At 35.3% G+C, this 26,857-nt stretch overlaps 2 protein-coding genes across 2 annotated transcripts; one reads left to right on the top strand and one right to left on the bottom strand.

Moving 5' to 3' along the window:
• Positions 1-552: 552 nt before the first annotated feature.
• Smp_156730 (hypothetical protein) lies at positions 553-6,833 on the bottom strand (the record flags this gene model as incomplete). Its single annotated transcript, XM_018796003.1, has 4 exons — positions 553-650; positions 2,580-2,776; positions 2,841-3,046; positions 6,813-6,833. 4 exons carry the CDS (start codon positions 6,831-6,833, stop codon positions 553-555), a joined length of 522 nt encoding a protein of 173 aa, XP_018650259.1.
• Positions 6,834-13,317: 6,484 nt separating this feature from the next.
• Positions 13,318-24,467, top strand: Smp_064150 (mitochondrial carnitine/acylcarnitine carrier protein-related). The gene is made up of 8 exons (XM_018796002.1): positions 13,318-13,441; positions 15,068-15,285; positions 15,322-15,412; positions 16,415-16,535; positions 17,628-17,700; positions 20,622-20,731; positions 23,160-23,284; positions 24,169-24,467. The coding sequence occupies exons 1-8, from the start codon at positions 13,334-13,336 to the stop codon at positions 24,229-24,231; spliced, it is 909 nt and encodes a 302-aa protein (XP_018650258.1). The 5' UTR covers positions 13,318-13,333; the 3' UTR covers positions 24,232-24,467.
• The last annotated feature ends 2,390 nt before the right edge of the window (positions 24,468-26,857 follow it).

The following is a 26,857-nucleotide window of genomic DNA, read 5'->3' as shown; positions in this document are numbered from 1 at the left end:
GCTGCCATCAACGCCATTTCACAACGCTTGTTCGAGACATTTTGTGATGTGTTTTACACGGTTTTCTTTAAAACAATTGTTTTTTGTAAGAGTTTATACGCTTGACTACGTTATACAACTAGGCCAATCACATGAAAACTTTTAAGACGATGTCAAGTGACGTTTCACTGATGAATAGCTTTGTAGAGGTAAATTATATCTTGGGCTGAAATTTCACAAGATTGGTAGGAGATATTAATTTTGCCACTAAACAATAAAATTGGTATTATATGTTCACCTTATCACACAAAATGTTAACTCTATCTGATAAATAGTCTATATATAGCAGAATTTTGCAGAGGTTTGTTGCCTTTTGGCATCTTTTGTGGAAAACTGAATAAAATCATATTTCAGCTGAGACAATGAATAACAAGCACCCAGTATCACTGTTATGCTCACCGTTTTACACCTAAACAACTTCAAGTAAGCTTATAATACGGTTTCTTGCTTAGCTAAAATATCTTTTATCCGCAGAAGCAAACTGACTATGACTCCGACATCTCTTAACACTGGTTATAATTTGATTAGCGGGACTTCCTTAATGGCCTTGCCAAAGTCAATAAAGTTCGCATGCATGGTTAAATTCTCATCTTTCGGAGCATAACGATGTCCTAGTACAGTTAATGGATTTGTGAGATACGAGTACTTTATATGAGTAACTCAAGAATAAAACTGTAGTTCTCTTAGTGAAGTAACTCTCCTTTAAGGTTTAATGAATACTTCATCTCAGCGAATGAGTGTTTTATTGTATATTTTGATCAGAAGTGATAAAACATAACAATCCTGTTTTGCCTTGTTCAATTTATGGTTCATATTCAGTTCTTCGTAAGGTGTAGTTGAAATCGGACTACTATTTCAAAACTATACTTTTATTTCAGTGGCACCTCTTTTTTAAGAATTTTCCTTCCAAACCCTGCCACTTTAGGTTTGATATTCAACTTTATACTTCTTTGAAACGATTGCGGTTCGATTCGTGTGCCAATAAAACAAGTTTCGTGACAGGCCTTTTGAGTGTATAGATTAAGAATGTACGTTCCAGCCATGTGTATAATTTATAAAGCTTATGACTACACAGAGTTTGTGTTTAAGCAATTTGTCTACTGTGCGTACGTAAGTATTCCGACGTAATGATGCTACTACATAAACAGGGAATTTTAAGAATACTGGTTTGCAAATCCTTTACACGAAGCACGAAAACAACTCAAAATGATAGTTCAGTGATAAAAATAGCATAAGCACAAATTGTTTCAGAAACAACACTTTTTTTGACATGTCAACTGAACTTAATCCAGTTAAAGTAAAAACGGTAATCTAGAAAATGTAAGAACTATCATAACTTAAAGGTTTACTCAAAGAGGAAAAAGCTGTTTCAATTTTCAGTAGATAAATCACAATTAAAGACTGAATGTACTATTTATTCTATACATCTATAGATTTGTTAAACAGAACTAAGTTTCTGGTTGGGATGCATCGTCGATACCGTGAACTAAGAATTCTTCATTGAAATGGCCTGGCTTTCAAACAATTTTTAAAAAAGTTACAAAAAGCCATTTTATCTTCATCCGTATTTTCTGACTTCAGGAAGTAATAAAGTTCTACAAAAAAAGAGTCACTGAATAAAATAGGGTTTTCAGTAGACTTTCCAGTCTGAAGTTAGTTTGAGACCGCTGGAGTATAACTGTAAACAAAGCGACTCTTGAAAATTGCTTTATTCTGGTTTTGATTCCCCCAACATATGTAAAGAGAAATGACTTTTAGTGCTGCTGAACGTAGGGAGTCATCAGAAGAGTGCTAACAGACGGCATGCTCGTTAAGATTAAAATTTTGGCTATGCTACGTATCCGTCGCAACAACTATTCAGCTTAGATCACAAACTTCTCGACATATCAAATACCTTTCTAAAACATCCTCGAACTACTTCACTTTTGATTTCTGGTTTGATTGGGCTTGGGATATTTCGGTTAGGAAGATATTACGAACAAAGGCGTTGTCAAAATCTGAATATCCGTAACATCTTTAGACCTATTGTGTTTGTCTTGATCGGTATTGAAATATGTATCACTGTTATTATTCAATAACACAGATTATATTGTGAATTATATTAAGTCAAAATAGTGAGTTATAAGACACCACTTTTTCAGTCCAAAAGTATCACACCAATTCTGAGTCTCAAATATCCTGGATCTGATCCTTAGGTGCAAATTTTCAAACAGCGCGAGAGTAGAACGAAACAGTTATCATATCTCTGTTGATCTTCATTTGCTACCTAGGTCATGGTCGTAAAGCGTGATGTGAAAAACCTTTAAAATATTTGAAAGTTACCATATTAACATTAACAGTGGTTTTGAATACAAGTTGATATCGATTGTATTGTTATACAGCTTTACCTGTTTTTAATTTTTTTTACTCACTCTTAAACTCTTGATCATCTGTTACTAATAGTAGATTACAGGATAACAAAGTTAGTTTACGTGACTCTGCATAAACATTTTCAATATCATACTACTTATGTTAAAACTTACACATCAACTTGTGTTTACCTGCTACAGTGACTATTGTCCCAGCCATTATAACAACAGAACTGACAAAAATGAACCAAATAAACGCCGACATGATGTTAATTTTTTCTCTTGGTCTGTTTCTGTACAATATGCCTTCGTAAATTCCACCTCTTCCATATGGATGTACATCAATCTCTTCTTGTTCTATAAGCATTTCTATTGTAAGCGAGGATAATCTAAATTGCGGATGGAAAATTATAGATAAATATTTAAGTAACCATTTTAAATATTCACAGCTACCTATTTTGCTGCTCCACATCCGGTGTAATACAGAGTTCTGGTAAATTTGGATCTAAACCCAAGGCTTGCCGTAAGGCCATTTTTAGTTTCTCTAGGTCTTCACTATCTGAATGAGGTTGGTGGCAACCAACAACACGATAAATATAGTCAATGCTAGGTTTTTCATGCTTATTTTGGGAATTGAAGTCTGAGTCTTTTACAATACTCTAAAAAAAGAATTACCATACAGGTGTGATGGCGCAAATACGAAAATGTCTTTATACAAACCTTTACATTCCAATGATGTGAAAATTATTCAGACAAAACAACAGCAACTACTGAATAACAGACCAGAATAAAGACAGAGTAGTGATAATTCATATAAGTATTAGGGACAAATATTGGTTAATACAGAACACACTTTAAAACAGAAATGAAGTAGACAGTAAAAGTAGTCATCTTTGTTCAGTAAACGGTTTTCTCTGAAATAAATGATAAATTAATTCCTAAAAACGGTATGAACTGAACGTGTTAATCCTAGACCTAAGATAATTAATAAAACTTTCGTACCTGCCAAATGGTTTATACACACCACGAAAATGATTGATGATTTAAATTTTAGATTCAAACAGGCTAAAAAGACTTAATCACTAAGAAAAAGTGGAAAGTCTTCGGGATACCATTTGTTTCTAAATACATCACCGTGGGCTATTTACTTCCTTTCTTATTCTATCATTTGCTTTTTTCATTTCTTGTTCATGTAATTACTATTTATTACAAACATTAGAAAACTATTTAATTAGATCTAATATTTGATATTAAAATATATATTATTTTCATACTAGAACAATGATAAGAAAATACCATAATAAATCCACATGGTATTGTTTACTTGAATTTTCCCATTGATGTTTAAGACTGCAATTTATAAGTCACTTATTGGCATATTTGTATACTGTGAATATTGCCTCGATATTGCCTCAATTCACAAGCACTACAGGCAAAGATGGATAGTGGCTAGAAGTGGAATCCAGGACGCGCTTTTCGTCCTATTTGGGACTCGTCAGCTGGATGTAACTGCATCTCAGAGTTGATGTTTATTCTGGGACTCGAACCCAGTACCATTCACTTCAAACGCCATCACGTTATCCACTTGGCTACTGAGTCCTGATAGCCACTTGCTTTTGCAATGAGGTGAAGTTCAAATTCACTCGGTATTGTTTACCTGAATGATACGTCTGTAGGTTGAACGCTAAATTCAGATCCTAAGCTATTTTGATAACCCCAGGCTAGAACTACTCAGCGACTTGAACACCAGGGAGAAGACTCGAGTATGAGAGAAAACACTTTACTGCAAGGTTCATTTATGTACAGAAAATACAGGGATTTTATAGTAATTAAGAGACTTTGAGTTTACATAGTAGCAGTGTGTTAATCAGCCAATCAGGATCTCGTTATTTTAGTAACATAACTTCACAAAACGTCTAATTAATCGCTGATTGGTCGGGGCTCTTTATGTGCCTCTGGAGGCTCTGTTAGAGTTCTCCGGAAGCCGACTTAACACCTGTGGACCATCCTCACACTGAATATTCCCATTGATGTTTAGGACTGCAAGTAATCAGTCTCGTATTGGCATATATGCGGTACTGGGTTCGATTCCTATGGTAAACATCAACTCGAAGATGCAGGTACATGCGGCTGACGAGTCTCAAGTAGAACGAAACGCGCATCCTGGATTACACTTCTAGCCACTATCTATCCTTGCTTATAAATATCATAGTAGTTTTGAAACTTAGGGGGTTGGAAACGTTAACGACTCTATGTTTATTTGAACATCTAATAATAATTTGTCGCGGTTTCTTATGACTATTTTAGCAAGTTCTCTTGAATAACATACTTTGAATGTATTACTTTAGCAATAAGCAATTTAGTGATCTTCAGCTAATGCTTATCACTATTTCTCAGTAATAATTGGAATCTCTTATTCAAGAAATTCACTTAATCATTCAATCTAATTGACTGTACTGTACTACATTCAGTATGATTTAATTTCATTATCCAAGTATGAAATTTATTTACTATTTCCAAAATGAAAGTGAAGTTTAGATATTTTCAGATTTTGCTCCTTTAGCCTATTCTAATAAACTTGAGAGTATTTGTCTTCCAATTGATATTTATAAGAATGTCTGTGAAACTGTAAAAACATTTGAGTGACCGAGGAAGCTGTTGGTTATAAACCTAAGAAAATAATTAAATCTTTATGTAATATGATCATTTTTCTAAACTTTATTTTATCTTACAAGATGAAACTAATAGATATAAGCAATCATTGTTATCAGATATATCAAGTTTCAATAAATTGATAGTTTAAAATTGTTTGAAATATAAGATTAGAGAATTTATTGTTTATATTTACTCCATATTAAGGGTGAGGATCATTTTGTTGTTAAAATCTTTATTTAATTCGATCAATAATATTTATTGATACAAACTTCTTTGAAAGATAAATTTATTGAACAAAATAAAAATAAACCACTACATACCTTAGATATGAACCATGATTATGTTCTAAATTTGTTTAAATAAATAGGTACATTAAAAAGTCATATAAATAGCTTAATGATACGACTAGGAATTACATTAGATAAAATCATTAGATAAAAAAGGCACAAAATTTCTACCATTACTAGAATATAGTTGAAATCATGAGTCAATTGAAGTTAGACCACCATGGAAAACCTGGAACCACTGGACGGCCGTCTTGTCCTGTTGTGGGACTCCTCACCAGTGCACACCCACGACCCCGCCCCACGAGATTCGAAGTCAGGACCTATCAGTCTCGCGTGCGAGCGCTTAACCACTAGACCACTGAGCCGGCATCCAACAGTGTTAATGTCTTACTTCAACCTTGGTGAATAGTTGCTCAACTTCTTGGATTGTTTGAAGTTAGCCGTATCAAATCCGTCACGATTTTATAACCGCTCTTTATCACGTGATTTATTCACCAATCGAAATACGACTTTCCCAATCTTAACACTGTGACAAATCAATGACGTTCAGTTGGTATGAGCAGTCTAGCGTCCCTTTTGGTCCCTTGTCCGCCTAGCCCTTCCAATTGAGCCCAAAAACACCAATTACAGCTTCTGCTATGCGAATCATTTATCTCAAGTATACTCGGTTTATATACCAGACAGACAGACCTCATCACACCATAAAACAGAAACTAATATTTGTACAAGATCAAGCCAAATGTGGCTATGAACGTGGGAGACAATAGTCAATAAACTGAATATAATTTAGGGACAGTAATTCGTAAAATAATAATTTATAGGTCAAAATGAAGCTTATAATAAGATGAATATAGATATACACAATCTAATTACTCAATACTTAAACAATAAGTATATATATAGAATAATCGTCGATTAATAGGTCCTAGGAGTTACCTATACTTATGTCTTCACCAGGATATAACAGTTTCGACCAAGACTTATAAGACTAAAGTTAATTATATTTACTAACAGTAAGTCCTGTCCAAGATATCATATCGATATTTTATTAATTTGTTACACTGAATATAATGATTTGAAGATTTCATTGAGAACTGAAGGTTCTTCATCAAGTAATAAACATATTCACAAAAATTAAAAGTGTTAGTATAAATGTTTATTTACACATTTTATTACAGTAATATGTAAAATTTAAAAAAAGATCTGTTGATTAATCTCAATTTTATAAACGTTCACATACATTCACTTACTATTGTTTGTTTGAATCTTCCCATTGATGTTTAGGACTGCAACTGGTCAGTCCCAGAATTAACATCAACTCTGAGATGCAGGTACAACCAGCTGACGAGTCCCGAATAGGGCGAAACGCGCGTCGTGGATTCCACTACTAGCCACTATCCATCTTTGCTTATAATGCTTGTGAATTAAGGCTATTTCAAGGCAGTTCTCACAGTATGCACATGTATAAATATACATTACTTACTGTTTTCAGATTTTCATCCATTAAAAAAGAAAACTAAAATTCACTACACTAGAATAATTTTAATGACGAATTATTTTATCATCCCTTAATATATTTATATACGTTTATCAAGTGAATTATAGGTATTTATCCATAGTAGCTAAGTCCATATTTATATAGTCTAATATTACAAATGGGAGGAGTATGAAATTTAATCTGTTAATAGAAAGAAATGAGAGCTCATTTGTTTGCATCAGTATAAGTTATTATTATTGAATTTTATTGATCACATTTTTATGGTGATGATAAATAGAATAAAAATAACTACCGAAATAAACATTTACTAGGAAAGATGGATAGTGGCTAGAAGTGGAATCCAGGACGCGCTTTTCGTCCTATTTGGGACTCGTCATCTGGATGCACCTGCATCTCAGAGTTGATGTTCACTGTGGGACTCGAACCCAGTACCGTTCGCTTCAAACGCCATCACGCTATGCAGTTGGCTACTGAGTCCTGATAGCCACTTGCTTGTGCAATATCGAGGCACTACGCACAGTATGCACATATGCCAGTAAGAGACTGACCAGTTGCAGTCCTAAGCATCAATGGGAAGATTCAAACAAACAATACTAAGTGAATTCATAACATTTACTACTTAAACTTCCATAGGCTTCAGTTAACTAAGGCAGTGACAAATTTCAATGATTTTTCTAAATAATTCTTGATAATAAACAGAAATAAAAGTATTGAGTGTAACATAAGAGCCATTAGATTGTAGATCTTAACAGTATGTATTCTGGAACTCATTAATGGACTAGGATTAGAGTCAGAAATAAGACAGTATTAGTATTATATTGTAACAGGAATTAAACGTCGAACAAAGTGTAAACTAATCGTTGTTAGACTAAAATATCAAATTCCAGAAGATCTTTTGATGAAGATGTTCGTGCTTTTTTTCAAATACAAAATTCTATGTGTGTCTATGGCTTTTTACTTTGTATTTAAGTGTTTAGATTGTAAGTTTAAAATTGGGAGATGAGTTACTAGCTAGCAAAGTGCTTAGTTAACTATTTCTAAGATTGACTATTCGAAATATCAATTTATAAAAATCAGTCTCGAATGAAAATAAGAAACATTTATGATTTTCAATTCATATTAATTTATCTCTTTACTGCTTTAATTCAGTAATCATTTAATTCCGCTACTTTAATTTGTTATTGGGCTCTCAATCAACTTTCAGAGATAATTTTGCAATGGGATGTTTTCAGTTGCGATTACATTTTATCACATCTCAACTATGAATAAACTGGTATCACCTTCAACAAACTCGATCGTTGTTTATTTAGGTTAACTGTAGAACAATTTTACTTTTTTGAAATGTTTTATGTTAACTTCAATATTTGAATAGAGAAATGAGAAGACAAATTTTGTGAGATAGTACCATTTCGTGCTTTCTCGTCAGTCACATATAAGCAACATGTTATTCGTGTAAATACAGTTTTGAAGATAAGGTCAAAATTTCTTATTTAGCATGACATTCACTCACTAGAACCATGGTAAACTTCAATAAACAGTTTTGTTTCTTAAATATTACTAATTCTAACAAACAGCTTAACATACAAAATAAACTCATTTTATTCTAGTAGTTTTACATTCATAAACTGTAATAGAAGCATCAAGTGTAATTACCGTTCTTAGTTGCTGCTTATTGTAGTCTCCTGCTATAAATCACAGCGTTTTTAGTATATTCTTGTCATTTCTGAGAAGCTCCTAGTTAGACAACTTCTTAACAAATGTTTAACTGTACCTGTACAGAATTTAATTTTATTTCAAATGGGTAGAATAATATGGTATATTCTTTGATCGATAGTGTTATATAATACATATCTGTGTTATTTGTACTGAGTGATGATTCATTTGTACTAAATTGCATGTTGATTACGAATTCCAAATACAATGCATTTAGCTGTTCTTGTCTAGTTCCACCTGCCTTAAATTGCGTTATTTCGAGAATTCTTAGTTAGAGAATCACACGGAATACTTCTAATTATCAAAATACTTCGTTTGTTGTTTCTTGTGAACTAATTTAATGTAATTTTTATAATAACAAAATAGCTTACTTTAAAGATTTAGTTCGTTCTCCAAAGTAAGCATAATAAATTTTGTTCTATAGCTATAAATGGAAGCCTAGAAGTGTGGAGATAGTTAACATGAGCATATTTTACAAGTAATTTTTGTTATTATCTGCATTTTTCATAGTTTCGTATAATCGATCCAATTACTTTGTGTATATTATGAACTGCCCTCATACTTTTCGCAATAACTCTATCATTATTTTGATACTGATATATTTACTGTCGAATTTCTATTTTGAGCGATTTATATGGCTTACAGGGAGGATGTAGTTAAGCTGTCGCATTGACGCATCACAATAATATTATGAAAAATGAGCTTGTTATTGTATTTCGTTTTAACTTAGTTGAGACTTTCTTTGGGTAGCTAGTTTAGTAGCCGAAGTCACAAATACTAATACATATAGAGATAGAATGTGGCGGACCTAGTTGAAAATAATAGAGGCGGTTCATATAGGTTGCTGGTTCAAACGACGTGACAATAATATAGCATGGAAGCGTATGCTGGCGAAGTTGAAGTCTATAGAAAACAAAAATCAAACAGCACAACAGGATTTAAAATTTAAGACATTAGTGATAATTATAAAGTGTAGAACAAGATAGATATGAGGCAGTCTTTTTATAAGAAAGTTGTTTTGGTTGTCTTAGTGCATAACATTTTTGCATGTATGTTAGTAGCAACTAGAATAACTAAGCAGTGTTAAATTAATGAGGTATTTGGAATACCTCGCTCGAGAACGACACACATCATAGTAGTATATTATCCCACGAAGCTATTAAAAGTCGCCGGTGTTTCTGGGATCAACGTTTGTATCGTAAAATATGAAAATAGTTAAGTTGAGGCAATTGTTGGTTCGTAGGTCAGTATTAGTGCACTTGTCATGTTGTAATCCTTTAGTCATGTTCACTAATGTAGGATCGAGGTCCAGGTCGATGTTGGTGGAATGAAAACCCTCACTCAAAATTGTTGACTAGTGACGACGCCATTACTTAGTCTACCAGACCTTATGTGGGGTTCCCATCATTGTTATTAGTATTATTATTCACAAGCAGCATATTGGCACATAAGTGAAATGAAAAAACCATCCTTAGTTTCTTCGGAAATGAGGTTATACACAAGTTCACACCGACTCGTTCTATCGTGACAGCCAGCAGCTGTAGCTGTTGAATTTGAAGAACACACTTGGGAAGAGGATAAAGTAAGATATTTAATGTCATGCATGAGGTTAAATAAAATGGCCAAACCTGAATAACCAAAACATGCCGTTAAAGTTCCATCCTATCGCGTTCACCACATTTGACTTTCTCCTTATCCTCAGTGTTTAATGTAGGCCTTTCCAGTTATGGTATTTTTGGATCCAAAGATAGTGTGATTAAGGACCGATACCACTGTGCTAATTTCCCATTAAATTCAACGTGACGCCTGCCTGATACAAAACCGAGTGAGATAATCATGCTCCAGAGGTTACTAGCTGAATAATAAGAATCCTTCGGGTATTGACAAGGTAGAAGGAAAATTAAAGGTATGGTAGCAACTAGTGATCGGGAAATATTTCGTAATTTTAAAGTGTTTGGTTTTATTCTCAGTGGTTGTAAAATGAAAATTTGTGCACGAAATATTTGAGAATTGGACAAATTGAAACTACGATAATTCAGAACGATTTAGGATTAAGATACTTTAGCAAATTACGTCAAAACGTATAACGGTAACCAGCGGTCAACTGCTCAACTTAGGAACACTGCAAGTATTTGATGCTGAGATTATTAGTAATCGAATGAAAAAACCAACGTGGTATAAAAATTTGTAAAAGCACTATCTTTGATTTAAAGTAGATAATCGGTTGGTGTTCATCGTGGCATACTGACCGTATGCATTAATTTCCAATTATATCTGCATTAGTAAGCTGAGAAAACAAAAGTGTGACCGTAAAGAATAAGAGATCGCAACATGCGTTCCAGTCATTTTTTTCGTTTCATTACAGTTTATTTAGTTTTGGGGAGATTTTCTCGACTTGCTTAATCGTGATAAGTTTCGGTTCCATTGCTGTTGTCAGTGTGTGACAATAATGCTATTTATGCGAATATGAATACACACGCGAAGGACATGCTCTAGACTTGATATTCCAATGCGTAATAAACCAATTATTCACGATTTTACCTGCAGGTTGGCAAGGTATACATGCCAGCCTCAAGTGTCAAGTTCTGCATAAGATAGAAGTCAATTTATTTTAGTTTGAGTGACCATAGATTGTTGAAATCGATAGTTTTTATGCGTCAAAATTATAGGTATCATGGTGTTGAACTACTTTTTCAGCCAAAAATTCCCTACAAAATAACAAACAGTGAGTATTGCTTGTGTGGTTATGGGGGAAGTATGGATTCCAACTCATGTCTGCGATAATGGCACGGACATTTTTCAGTGTTGAGATAATTTCGACAGTTTCCAGGAGACATAGTCGAACGTTCACACTGGTGATTTGCACGACTGAGTGTGTCGTGATTAGACTGGCAAGGTTCCAAGATGAGCAACTGATAGGAAAATCTACGAAAATGGCCTATGTTAGATAAAGATAATCACGAGAAAACAATACTACTTATTGAAGATTGTCAGTCAACTTATCGACTGTTCGCATTAGTACTTTTATCAAGTTTATCACTCATATGATGTGATTGTCATATCTTGATACTGCTTTATGATGATATCCAAAGACTATTATGAATAACTAGTCATAGTGTTGATAGGGTATTAGCTAGTGCAAAGTAGATATCGTTGAAGATGCCTAATACTTTAGACAGTTCAAAATACGTTAACGTTTAGGCACTCGGAAGTGTCTGAAATTTAAATTGGTTAGTGTAACATTAAGAAATGCGTGTTGCCTGGTTATATTACAAACTATGACGTAGAAGTATTTTTTGACTTTGTGCCAACAGTAAAGGTGGACTCTAGAGATTCTATTTTGAGTACTTGAATTACAAAAAATGCTATATTTAAGTTATTACACTATAACATAGTATGAAGTGATATATTCCTGCCAGTGCAGTACGATATCTTAGTACCCATGGTCTTAAATACGCAAAACGTCTTGCTAGACTAACGATGTCATGGCTGAACTCAAACCTAAATACATACTCCTATGAAGACCTGGCGGGTCTAGTGGTACATGTTAGGGGCGGTTAAAATTTCAGTCAAACTCAAGTGGTACTAAGACAATATAATATAAGACATATGTAAGCTAAGTTAACGTGTGAGTTATCATAGAATACGAAAATTGAAAATGCTTGGAAACAAAATTAAAAATTTGTGGCATGAGTTGGGGAGCTGCAGTCAGTAAGATGATGAAGATAATACGGTCTTTTCGAAAGAGGTTGCTGTTGATTTGGTATAAATTCAAAAAGAGTTCAGATAAGGACACGGCACTTGCCACATGAACAATCTGAAATAAGCTTAGGATTGTCTAAGCTCACCGTTAGTTTTGGGAATATTGTTTTCGTTGTTTGTCTATGGAACTGGAGACTTGGAAATTAGGAAGGCAGTTATCAAACAACGATCTTAAGGGGCGTTCCACAGTTTAAAACGAAGCGAAATAATTAGTGAAGGAAAAAGATGAAGGATTAGATCCGGATGACCATTCAGTGTTTGTTTACATTGATTACCAGCCTATGTGTTTACGTTGAGTAAACGCCGTATTTACTAATGGTTGGTGCTTTAACAAACTTATTCCACTGAAGCATGTAAATGTCACTAAAACTTATTAATAAACCGTAATAACTGGTCATGGCTAGAGTTGGTTAGTTATTAGTATCGATAGAACTAGTGAGCTGACTATCCAAACAATAAGATAATACACGTGAGCATCAACCTACAGACTAGTAATGTAATAGAGTTAAAAGTGGATCGATTAGGTTTTAAGCGGATAAGAGAGCTAATAATGGGTCAAATTCCTTTGGTCGATCTCACTAACCCATGATTAAGGCCTTGGTTTGTCCTAGTGCACTTGTCAGCCTTCAGAGCTCAGACAAAGTACGGCGACTGCATTCGACGTGTTTTCAGTGATCGTCGAAATTCTGAAGGTATTTTTAAAAGGAAAAGAACTAATAATCAGTGTCACCTCCACTAGTGTCATTATCAAATATATCATCCAAGAGTCTGATATACTTGGTGATACTTGAAATGGAATCTGAAAACCAATGATAATTCGGGATTATATTCAATGGCTATTTCATAGGTAAAACTAACTCAGTATGCAGAAAATCAATACTACATTACTGATGTCTATCTCGGAACAAAGATTACTATTATCATACTGGTTAGACAAATATTGAGGATTGCACCATTTGTTTGCTTCTCCCGGATACAACATACTTGACCTTAAACATGAGGTTTAAATTCCAGTCTATTCACGTTAACTGATGTCTGAATCTGGTGTCCAGGTTATTAGCCCGATTAAAAGCTTTTTAGCTGGTGGGTTCGGTGGAGCATGTTGCATTGCAATCGGTCACCCTTTCGATACTATAAAGGTTTGCTCTACTAATTGTAATTGATAATCCGTCTTCTTCATAGATCTAATTTGACAAACATTAATTTTGTTGTCTTCATGTCACATAAAATTATGACAGATATAGCATTTTTCTCTTTCTAAAAACGGATGTATGGCTCGTTGTATAGTTGTACCAGTTCCATTATTCTTTATTTAGTAGTCAATTAAAGGGATAGGTATTATTTGAAAAGTCTATTTAATACTCAGATTATCAAATATTTATTTCCACCCCATTCTTGCAAACGTATTTTTCACAGCTTGTACTTTTCGTGATTTTATTTCTGTATCTGCTTTATCAACCATAGTTCTCGTTAATCATCTGTCTTATCAGTGCTCAATACTCAGGTAATTCTTATTTTCACTTCCGATGGCCTGTGGTAGTATATTTTTATATAAGGCATTCCTAGGTAGTGCTCATTGATTTTGATACTTCTGAATCATAGCAGGACCACAGTTGTGTTTGGTTCATTCTCACTATCGCTTTACAGTCCATTAAATTTACTCATCTGTGTAAAAAAGGGTATTTTTAAAATACCAGTATATTAAAGATGTCGTGCATACGAGAGAAATTCTTGTGTTTAGTATAATTCTAAGAAAGATGCTTGCAATATGAATATATTTTTTAGTCGTTCCAGTTGTGTTCTTTGTAAAACTGTCCTACGAAATCTAGATCATAAGCTCCGAGGTGATTCATTATTTCAGAGGCTTTAACACCAAGCATTGTTTCCTCATGCCTAGACCGTCCGAAATCCGCCTCTTAAACATCTAAACTTTACGTGTTAAAATATTCAAATGTCTTTAAATTATTGAAAACTGACCAGCTCGCGTAACCTCAGCATTCTGCCCAGCTGACGGTGTTCTATTTGCTATTTGGTTTCACATTGTTTCCTGTATTTTGATAACTTTTCACCGCCTGTTTTGTGGCGATTTTCTAATTCTGGCGAAGGATATTAGCATAATCAGTCATAAAGTTCTTTCAAACAATTTTATTTAAACATAAATATTGGTACAAGGAAGCACCACATACATATGCGCCATACAAATCTCATTCGATTTGCTTAAGGGCTGTGATACTGCCCAGGTGCCCGAACTGAAGCAGGTGGTTTTCTTAGGGGCCCACGCCCGGAGCCTTTGACCGAAAGATCTGATCCACAAGGCAGTGGAGCATCGTGAGGAGATGCAGTCCCATGGTAGCCGGTGATCAACGATTGATTCGTACGCCATTTGTTCCCTCAGGATACTGGAGCCCATGTGCACCATTGGTTTGGGATCAGGGTTTTCCAACTCCCCTAGGTGGACTCGCCTTGTCCATCAACCCGGTTAAAGCGCCGGACATTCGCTTTTCGTCCTCTTAATTTCGTAAACACCACCCCCGCCACGAGAAGGCATTGAGTAGGACTTCCCTGACAGAGGTTATATATTCGCTGGCCATGTGAGAGCATTTCGAGAGGGAGAGCGGACTCTCCCCACTCTCGGCCGTACCAGGGCATTTGGGGGCTCTTTCAAACAAACCAATATAATATTTAGTTTTTCGTATAGGGGTTGATAATCAGTAGAAACCTTTTAGATGCTATTCTGCCTGTAAATTATCAAGTTGTTTTCTTAGGTTCGACTTCAAACAATGCCTCACGTAACATCAGGAGCAACGCCTATGTATTATGGGACTTTTGATTGTGTCAGGAAAACTGTGGCGGCTGATGGCATCTTTGGACTTTATAAGGGGATGGGGGCACCCATAGCTGGGGTGGCCCCTGTATTCGCCATTTGCTTTTTCGGCTACAATTTAGGTAAGCAGCTTCTCGCCAAGGATCCAATGAATTTAAGGTACATGCAATTTTTCTTGCGATCACATTATTGTAGGAAACATGAAATTTTGTTTGCGGGGATGTTTTCTGGCATTTTTTCAACCGCAATCTTGGCTCCAGGAGAGCGTATAAAATGCCTATTGCAAGTAAGACTTTGGTATAACTGCGTTATCCTAGTTATTTGTGTTTATTTAGGACGTCACAGCATCCTGTGCACGTCGTCACTTATATTAAATATAATTTCACATAGATAATGAAGCTAGGTTTGTGTTAATTTTTTCACCCTTAAAAGTAGTTGGATAAATTACCATATGAAATAGGGCCCTGGTTGACTATCATGTTCAAATGATTTTCGGGTGACACATTTTAGATATTACGTAAATTATGTTAGGAGAGCTGGTTTTATTTTCGAAAGGTTCCTTGCATAAAGAACCATGTAGCTCCACATTCCTAGTTGCATCTTTCAATTTTGAAAATGATGGTTTGTAAAATGTTAAGTTAATATTTAACTAACTCCACAGCCTTTTGTTACCCATCAGTTAGGGTTTGTAAAAAAGGATGGAAGCTAAGAAAATGTCCTTCTAGTTCTGGGGTTGCGAAATACGTATTACGATGCGTATCACCTAGCTTTACACCGATAATAACCCATAAATCACAAATCCCTTGTAAACGTTTGCCTTTGCGTTTCACCCACTCTTAAAGATTGCTTGTTTTGCAGTCTAAATGCACGACCAAATAAGTTTGGTTACTAAAATCAACAAGTACCCAATAATAGTTTGACCAGCAATAATGTTGTGTTTTAGTCACTTTTGAATATACTATATACTTGGTTACATATTCTTACACTTGAGTATCTTTTAGCCAATAAAACCATAGTTCGGTTAAGCGAATAAATTATATAGACCCGTAATTTCATTCATTGCTCGTCTGCTAAGTGTTAGATCTCTAGTTTGCGAATGTAGCCCCTTTTTTCTGTTCCGAGGTAGTTAATTATCCAAATACTTAAAACCTGTAGCTGTGTATTTACTAGTTCTCTTAATGATTACTTTATCTCAGTAGATTTCAAATCACCGTATCTTTTTGACCATTCGCCTACTCAAAAATTTAATTCTAGGGAGTTATTTCATACTATTTTGAATAATTTCTAGGTTCAGTCAAATGCAAGTGGACCTTTGAAGTATAGCGGACCGGTCGATGTTCTTCGTCAGTTGTATCGCGAAGGTGGGATTCGAAGCATTTTCAAGGGAACAGCTGCGACACTTCTGCGAGGTATAATTACTTAACTGTACATTCATATAGTCTTCGAATAAAATCAGGGTTAAAATTTCCTTAGAGTATAGAAAGCATGCTGTCATAAGTTATGTCTAGTGACCGTAAATATCACATATCGGCAGTGGCCAGTCTTGGGGATCATAACACACTTTTGTTTTTAATATTTTCCATATTAAGGAAAGCATATATTAAAATGTTGAAAATAACAAGTTCTGAACCCCCCTATTGTGTATTGAACCTCTTTAGTTAACCTAATAAGATTTAATGAATTTACCAAATCGTGCAACTCTATACTGAAATCACTTGGTTTTCGGTCAGTCTTTATGTTTCGACTATTCTAATTGTTTAAAGCACTTCTATTTGTTACTTGTTCCTTCGAAGTTATATTGGTTGTTATCTATGTGGTTTGTAGTTCCATTTATGACAAAGCATATTGCGACCTGTTCAATAACAGTTATTCATTATTGATGACTTAGACAAATATTGACGTTGGTCACCTATCAGTAATCGATCATTGTTTAAATCTCTTATATTTGACAAAAACTAATCATAAATGTTTCATTGGTTTCCTTGTAATAATTAATTTACTGTAAAAGTTTACAAGGTTGTTTACCTTTGCGTGAATTTTTTATTCAACAAAATCAAAAACGTTCATATTTATGCAGGTTTTTATGAAATGAACTTTATAAATTAGTTCAGACATATTGTACCATTTTTTAGATTAATATACGTTAATTTTTTTTAAGAAACTAAAAGTTTTCAACTTCTTACAAATGTATGTAAAACATTAGGGACTGGGACTCGTAAATAAGTAACACGCTATACATTTTTACCCTCATGAATGTTACGTTAGTGTATTTTGAATATCAGCAATGGATCAAACGTGATGTTTTTTGTACATTAACGTTTCTCATGTTTACTTTCTTAGTGGAGTTGATATTTGGTTAAAATAAGTATATCAGATCAACATCAGTCAGTTACTTCCCATATAACCGTACAAGACATATCTACGGGTTGCTTGATCATATCTACTTTAATAATCATTCTGACTAACTAGACTAATTATTATTCATTTTATACTTATATTAGATGTCCCTGCATCTGGAGTGTATTTTCTGAGTTACGAGGTAATGAAAGATGCATTAAGGAATCCACACTCAAAGTAAGTGCTTTTGATGTAGATTAGAATTATTAGACTTTGTTAGTTCATATCGGATGTGATTTTTGATGTAAAAATATATCCTTGAAATGTTCAACTGGGTATCAGTGTGTTCATACGATTGTGTTACTAACTTTTTACTGAACATGAACATAGTTGATGAAGTAAAGTTCTAATTACTGTGTTGCAACTTAGTATGACGTAAAATTTATTTCACTCTTATGTATAACGCAAAAGATTCTCATCACGATGGGTCCCAAAGTGTGCCGCGAAAAATCATCCTATTAAAACTAGAATCAAGATAATAGAGTATAATATTCAAGTAAAATATACTTAAAATAGATATCATTCTTCTCAAAAGTAAATACCGTTTATGTGTAATACATTAAAAAGCAGCAGTATGGTCTCTAATAGCTTCTATTCTAACTCATGTGTTTTGACGTACCAGACGGTCGATTTTGCACGGTTTTTGTGACTACCTCAGTCAGAGTAGTATTCCAGCCCACACAAAAATCGAAGGATTTGTGTGGCGCATATGTATTTGGTGCCTCCTTGTACCAGTATTTGTGTTAAAATAAATATGACTACCTAATAAGTTATCATGTATTAACAAATATAATTCAACGAAACTATACGTTGTATTGTGTCATAAACTAACTGCTGAAGATTTCCTAGGCTACGTAGATAGACTCCATATCCATCGACTGGATTTAAGCTAGAGGTTTATTTCCGTTGTCACTTTTATGAAAATTCTGTCCTTTTTTGGGGAAGACTGAATTCATAGGTTTGTAAAAGGATTTCTCGTAAGATTGAATTTTCCCCGCTTTCAATCGTGGATGTTTTGGGGATTACATATCATCCACTTAGATATCATATTTGAGTACGATAAATTACCGTCTCATTAGATTCTATCCGTAACTTTGCCACGAAATCTCGTAAGTTTGTTAGGTTGGGTTACTATTAAGGAGGCTAGTTTTAGGTGGATTGTAATGGACTTTGTTAAAATAAATACAAAAAAGTGCTGGTCGATAGACGATGTGCAATTATACGAGACAGATAAATGAATTAATGTCAAAAGTCAGTAAAGCTGGGCAGTGAAATAGGTTTTTCTTCTAGTAAAGTAACTTGGACCTCACCTGCGATCAGGTGATTACTCACTATGCGGGATAGTGTGTCTGCATAATCAAACTTTTCAGTAATCTATGCTGTTTATTAAAATTACCCATAAAATTTATTGGTCAGGACTGCAGTCGATTTTCACACTATGGAGATTTTATTGGTTTATAGCTAAAAGCGACTAACAAGGTTTTATAATCGGTTATTAAACTCTACCATAATTCATACTTTGACTACTTCTGCTGGCTCGTTTCACGATCTTTCCACAACGTTTCTCCACAGGAGTCAGTGCTCTGGAAGTATGTATTGACTTTTTGGGTTCTCTAAAAATTTGTGACAGATAACTTCACCCTCTTTTAATGGGCATGCATCTACTGCAATAACTAGTGAGACTATCGGATAGTGTGTTGGAAGAGATTCAAATTCAGAGAGTGTCTTTAAATTTTCAATTACCGTTTTGGTACTGTTTTGACCAGTTCCGCTAATTATTTCCTTCTCGAGAAGATATTTAACTAGCATTGTGTAGGTGCATCAGAAACACTGAGTAGTAACTATTAAAATATAAGGTGAAAAAGGTTGACAACGTGGGGTACAATTATTTGCTGGATGTTCCCGTGGTTAGCGGGCAATGAGAGCTGTCAATATTAATCTCAGATACTTAACGGGTCACTAACAGAATCGATACCTCAGATTGTAAGGGTAGGTCCATGTCCTCAAACTAGTTGCAATCTGGACCTAAAAACCCAAGTATTTTAACGTCATTTTGTGTCTGTTCCTGGGCAGCTTCGATAGTCTTCATGAAGATGCATAACGGCAAGCGCTGGATTATTGCAGATTTCTCTACTGGATTAAATGTGACACTAGAATTCAACCACCATTAGTTATCGATAACCCTAAACTAGATCTAACAGATATTTATCTACAAATCAGAGTTCACCCATTATATCAAGAGTTACTAATGGTGAACCCACATCGCGAACTATTCCTGTTTGATAAACTGCTGTAATGAAGACATCCTTGATAACCTAATGACGACTGTTGAATACACTTTTACTCAGTATCACAAGAGTGGCAGTCTATTTCAATCATTTGATCATGGTTACAGCATCATCAGAAAGATTATACAAACCCAATTCGGGCTTGCGATTAGAGACATCTTTTGTCTGAGTATTTGTCACAAGCTTTAATCTGGGATTGTTTGGTAAATACCGCAATTATTCATGTTCTGTGGATGCAAACATCAGTTGTGTTTGATGCAATAGTGAATATGTTATGTAGCAAATGAGCTACTGAAAGAAATGAGTTATAAGTTTAATCACTCACCAATGAAATTGACACCTGATTATGAGGATTAAATATTGCTTGTCATATCAATGAAATATTTTCCTCTGGGTGCATTTATCTTAACAATCCTATATGGTGTTCATTCTAAAATTGCTTCGTCATCTGATAGTCAACAACTGGTGTTTACCACGGATACCCACTGTCCACAGCATTGACGAAGTCTTGTTTGGATTTTTCCAATTTAGGCTACTCATGATATGTGTGGAATATTTGATTGCTCATCAAAAAATCAGTGTTGTCCCCAGCACTTCATAAAGTCATTGTTTATTTGATTCGATCTGAGAGAAGTGTTTGTTTTTTGAATAAGGTCTTGTGGGTAATACAAGTTAGGGGTTAATGGCTAAAAGTGCGTTCAACGTGAGTCTCATTGGAGCAGATGTAAGTTTTTTTCTGTAAATCGTTTTGATTATTCTTATTACATCTTAATCGAAAGTTAGTTTCCTTTTCTATCTATTATTTACCAGGAATAATGAATTGAGTGTTGGTAAAACTCTCTTTGCCGGTGGTATGGCAGGTATCTTCAACTGGTTAATAGCTATTCCTCCTGATGTTTTAAAATCGCGTCTACAGAGTGGTACGTTTTGTTTTGTAATTTACAAATTCAAATTATTGTACAAGATTACAGTAGGTGATTTCTTAATTAGTAAATTTCGTTCGGTTTTCTAGACCTGTAAACATGATTTTTAATGTAATCTACTGATCATCTTATTTATATTTCACATGATTTTAGATGTTAATCTGTTTGTAGTCATTGTTCTCCTATGTCCAACACTGAAATATCTAATACATTCCTCGTAGTTAAATAATATTATTGTTATTTATATAACAGTTATTCGATTTGATTTTTTTCAAATATCGATAAGAGTTATGACCATGAACATATGTATGATGCAGGCGTAAATTGTTTAGATCCGTATGTTTATAGGTTGTCATTTCAATTGTATACGCCAATCTCAGTTGATTCTTGATGTTTAAATGTGTTTTTAACAATTTTAGTCGTACGGTATATTAATGATAATGTGAAACTAACTGTTTTCAAATAAACAAACGTGGATTTTTAATTGTTTAAGCATATGACTTGGGTTGTTAACAACTAGGTGCTTTATGAGGACGCATTTACTTTGAAGAAGTTAGTAGGAATTATCATAAAGCTGTTTTACTAAATATCTGTTATGTTAACTTTACCAGTTCTAACATAATTGAACACGTGTCCTTGATTTGTTTTGAATTTTTTAATTAAATTCTTTGTAATTTTATTGAAATAAGTTCTGAAATTTGACGCATTAAAGTTGGTACATTCACTAGGTACTTGGTGAAGTACACTGGGTGTGAGACCTAATAAACCCACTCAGTTAGTTACCCAAGCTGGAGTAAGGTTTGAACCTGGAACTTAGTGGCCGAAAGTCGTACGCCTTGACCACTAAGCCATCCCTCCCTATCTAAATAAGTTGGAATAGTTTTTGTTAGATGTGGTTTAAAATCCTTTATTTAATAATTTTATGAAGTTATGTCTTTTGATTAACTTGAATAAAATAAGAATAAAGGATAATATGGGTTCATTTTATTTAGTAGATTACTTTCAGCTGCTTGCAGCCGTAATCGTATTAAATGATAATATAACATTAAATCATAAATATAGGCGACTGGATAAATTTATCTACTTCATCTCTAGCACAACCACTAATAGCTCATCATGTAACTGAATCCTGACCGTTGCTGCTATCTTGACGTGGTGGTCGGGCTTGCTTATCGTAATGAACCAGTCGACCTATACTGGCTGGAACAATCGTTCCTCAAGGTCCTACCATACCAGACAGGTCGGTTGAAGAGCCATAAGACTAAAAGCAGCAAACCCAAGGTTCGAAGGCGAAGTCGTACTGCTGACTGTACAGGGGTGTGACGGCAGTAAGGTGTTTCCTCCGGACAGCCAGCACAACAGCGATGCTGCCTTCCCACAAGGAGGGGTGGGGTTAGAAAAGGTCGACCCTAATGATACACACCTCGCTTTATCTTTCAGATATGCGTGTCCGGCTGTAAGGTTTCAACCGGTACGGAGCTAACGTGAAAACTACTCGCAATAAGGTCGTGTGTAACGGACTTCAGGCAGTTGTCCCTTGGGCACTGTAGTCACGCTCTCAGTCATCAAGATCACCTCTAACCTAATTTCCTTTTGAGGTACCTATAAAAGAGCCTTTTCACGGTGTGGGTAACCGGGAAGTGGTACCCGCCCTCATACCTCTGACAGCACTCAAGATCATTGTATTCATAGTCAATCTTCAATTCCTATTATTCCTCCTACCTCGACTTTCAACATTAAACTTCCTCTTTCGGCTCCCTCTTCAAGTGTCACCATAGCCAACGATTCTAGTGTGCAAAACACTATCCCAGGTCTACTGAAACCTCGCCTCAAACTACACCTTGGAGCCTTCAACGTAGGCACCCTATGTCAACTCGGCCATATATATATATTCCTGGTTCCACGTTGTAGCTAACTGACTGACCGACATGTATCTGATTCATTGATACAAGACTCCAAATAAATTGTTTGCGTCAAAAGTATCTTAAGTTTTCAGGATGCCATCATTTGTAATGAAACGAAATATTAACGCATAATAAACATTAATAAATGACATTTAGCGGATATCAAGATAGGTCACTCACATGTCACTGATATTAATAATTGACTGTTAGGCATAATTCTTGTTCGTTGCAGAAAAAAATGTTCAGTGTTGTTATAAGTTATCTCACAGCCTATAAATCTATTCATATGATTAACTCTCAGTACTTATGGGTTTTTTCTGATTTATTCTTGTTTATATTAGACAGAAAATGCTCGCGCTTGATTATCTCGATATGTTCAGTATTTCATAAAAGTACCACACTTTAAGGTTTTTATGTATTAGAGCTTAGATGGCGTAATGGTTTCTTTTAGTTAAAGCTCTAGTGAAATAATGCCATAATCGAGTTTTCTGAACTTACTTTTTTATGTTTCTTAAATGTAGCTTCTGAAGGTGTTTATCCCAATGGAATTCGATCGGTATTCTCTGAGCTTATTGCAAAAGAAGGATTTTTGGGATTGTATCGGGGCATGACTCCGGTTATGCTTCGAGCATTTCCTGCGAACGCTGTAAGCTTTGATTGTACTTTTAACTGAAACGTTATGTCTTTTTATCAGTGGTTTATATTTTATCTTTAAAATTATTAATTATTTGGTGTCGTTTGGTTTCTTATATATCATCTCTCCTACCATTAAAATGTAAACAGACAAGAATATTAATTGGAACTTCATATATTAGCTGTTTATCACTAGTTGAGAATTGGTTCTATAAAAGGGGAAATCCATGAAAGAATTTACATCATTTACTCCCCAAAGATCATCGGTTTTATCCGTATCTAGAGAGTGTGTGGATTTTCTTTTACTTACACCAGTGTCATCAAAAAACCAAGATAAAAGAAGTGTCCAAGTATACAAATTTATTATATTTATCTGAATACATAAATATTGGTACAAGGGGGCACCAGATATATATGCACCACACAAATGCATATATATTGTTGCTCTCGACTAGTCGCTATTTTGTATCGTAATATTTTCTCGTGACTAGTCAAAATAATGCTAATGCACATCGATTGTTCATAGCTCTACAATTAACACCAATCAATTGTTGTGTCATTTTGCATAAACACGACAATAGTCTTGTTGGTGGGGAAACTGATCAATAAATATGATGTGTAAGTACGATTTAAAGGTACGTATATGCCTCAGATTTATTCCTAAACAGTTCTTCCCAAGGCGTTTTTATTATTATATTTTCACAATTCAACATGCAGCTGGCTATTTCGAAATGAAACAAAACACGCGTCCTAGACTCCACTACTAGCCCAATCTTATTTTTTAAAGAACAGTTTACAAATACAAACACCTATAATTTTTATATTTTGCTTTACTTATTTTGTTCTACAGGCTCTTAGTTATTCTATCCCAATTTGTTACGATTTCTACCTTTATAGGCATGCTTTCTCGGTTACGAAGTTGCATTGAAGTTTCTGGATTATGCATTCCCTGGTCTGTGATAATGTTTCGGTGTGATCATTTTATTACATCTATCAGTTGATTTTGAAATCGGGTTGCTTTGGTCTCTATTTTCAGAGTAGAATATTGTTTTCGCTTCATGTACATCTTTGCTTAAAAATTTAACAAGATCAGTATTATAGTTGAGAAACATTACCACTCTGTAAATTACGATTTTGAAATTTCATTTTACTAGCTACTGTGAAATGCTTTTCAATTAATTGATCTATGATAACTTATTTGATGTTCTTTCTGTAAGTCAAAAGAAAATAACGGTTAGGGTAAACTGGCTTTACAAGTTGCCTGTCAAAGTGACCCATGTGGGGACTTTGGTTGGGTCCAGTGCGACTACGATATTCTACGGCGTAGCTCAAAATTGGTGGTAGTGTCGCAGATGTACTTAATCTTTATTTTCCCTTGGTTTGCGAAGACATTAAGCAGGTGGTTCTGTGTTAAACTCAGTCAATAAACATGCTAAACTCTGCGTATGACTGACAGTGGTTAAAGTTACTTCGATCTGATGCTTACAAACTAAAAGTTGATTTGTAGTTGCAAAAATCGACAAACTGACAGTTTGTAAAACGATAAAAATATATGCAAACATAAATAGTCACAAACTGACTATGGAGGCTGGTCTTGTGATACATGACTGAAAAGAAAGCACATCAAACTGGTTATACTAGTTTAAGATTGTGTAGAAAGTGGCGGTAGTCATGCCATACTTCACAAAGACGTTCAGCAACCGAAAACTCCGGCAATAATCTCTGAGTGAAAACAAGACTTATTCCAACTTGGTAGAATATTCATGATGGCAAAGGTTAGGACATGTATCACTAGAATTCATATCAAACTCTGTTGTTGCAGTGTGGGACAGTTCTTTTAACACAGGTGTTGACTTAAGATGAAAGCACCTCATTTTGGAGAACATATCATTCTTCTACCCAGGTTTCACGGAACTTCTGCTACTGGCTAGTAACCATTGATTTTTTAGCTAGTGCCTTAACCGCCATGAAGAAAACAAATAGTCTAGTGATAATAAATAGAATCTGTCCCAAATTTATCAACAATATAAGAGCTATTATAAACGGATAAAATATATACGGCAGTTTTCTGGATTGTCATTTGTAGAACTTTTGAAGTATATACTCTTGCGGTCTGAAAATCAAATACATGAAACTATCAGGTATGGGAAAGGTAATGTAGCTGTTCTTAAGTTTAAGTTTATTCCCCCCACTTCGATTCAGTTAACGCCATTTTGGCCCGACAATATCGAGTCCTGGTTCTGCTATGCAGAAGCCGATTTTTGCATGCACGGAATCACGGACTCGCGCACACGTTTCCTCGCGGTAGTTAAGACGTTACCGCGCGAGTTTAACAGGTACGTAACACCTAGTATGTTTACTAGTGATGTTCCCGAACCTTACGAAACGCTTAAGCTATCGATTTTAAAACGAGGATACCTAACTGATCGACAGCGGTTAGACCAACTCCTTAACAATATCGACTTGCAACGTGGTTCTGCGACGGACATGTTGCTTAGAATGAGAGAAGTCATTGGCCAACGAACTTCCGATGATGGCCTATTTAGACAACTTTTCTTGTCTAAACTCCCTCAACAGGTGCAGGCAGTGCTTGTTTCATTTCAAAACAATGCCATAGATGAACTAGCTGCATCTGCCGATCGAATCTTGGAAATCACCAAATTTTCTAAGGCCGAGGTTTTTTCCATCAAAGAAAAACCCCAATCGACCTCGACTGACATGGCCGCACTATGTCACACGCTTACAAGATATCTTAGAGTTCGTAATGACCGTAGTCGGTCAAAATCCTCACGTAGGAGCGTTTCACGTAAAAGATCTGTCTCGTGGTCGAGAGACAGACAACCCCGACTGGTGCTGGTATCATAACCAGTACGGTAAGTCTTCCAGAAATTGCAGGAAACCCTGCAATTATCCGACCCCAAAATCGAGTGACACGAAACACAGTTTGGGAAACTTCCCAGCCGGCACGCGTTAACGGCGACCGTAGCCGGCGAACACAGCCGTCTGTTATACGTCACGGATGTGACTACGAAAGTTCGCTACCTCGTCGACACTGGCGCAGAAGTTAGCGTTCTTCCAGCAAATCCCGACGACAGACTTCGCGAGTCTGTTTTAAGTTTACAGGCGGCAAACGGAAAGCCGATCGCTACTTACGGTAAAAGGTACGTCTACCTTAACGTGGGTTTACGCAAACCCATCCACTGGATCTTCGTTGTTGCAGATGTTTCTATGCCAATCATTGGTATAGACCTGTTACAACACCACAATCTACTCATCGACACACGCGCACGAAGGTTAATAGACGGAAACACTAAGTTGTATGTTTGCGTAACTCCTTGTTCTGGTTGCAGGTTATCCCCAGTCACGATTAAACACACCATAGACCCCTCGTACCAATCAGTACTCGACAAATACCCCGGGATACACCAATCGCAATCGAAATTGCCTTGTGTAACCAGCAATGTTACACATCACATCTCGACTACAGGACCACCTGTATTTTCGAAAGCCCGAAGACTCGCTCCCGAGAAGCTTAGGTTAGCTAAAAACGAATTCGACCACATGATGGACCTAGGGATAATTCGAC

This window comes from Schistosoma mansoni, chromosome 2 (genome assembly GCF_000237925.1).
Source record: "Schistosoma mansoni strain Puerto Rico chromosome 2, complete genome".
NCBI lineage: Eukaryota > Metazoa > Platyhelminthes > Trematoda > Strigeidida > Schistosomatidae > Schistosoma > Schistosoma mansoni.
This window is presented reverse-complemented; position numbering and strand designations above follow the sequence as displayed.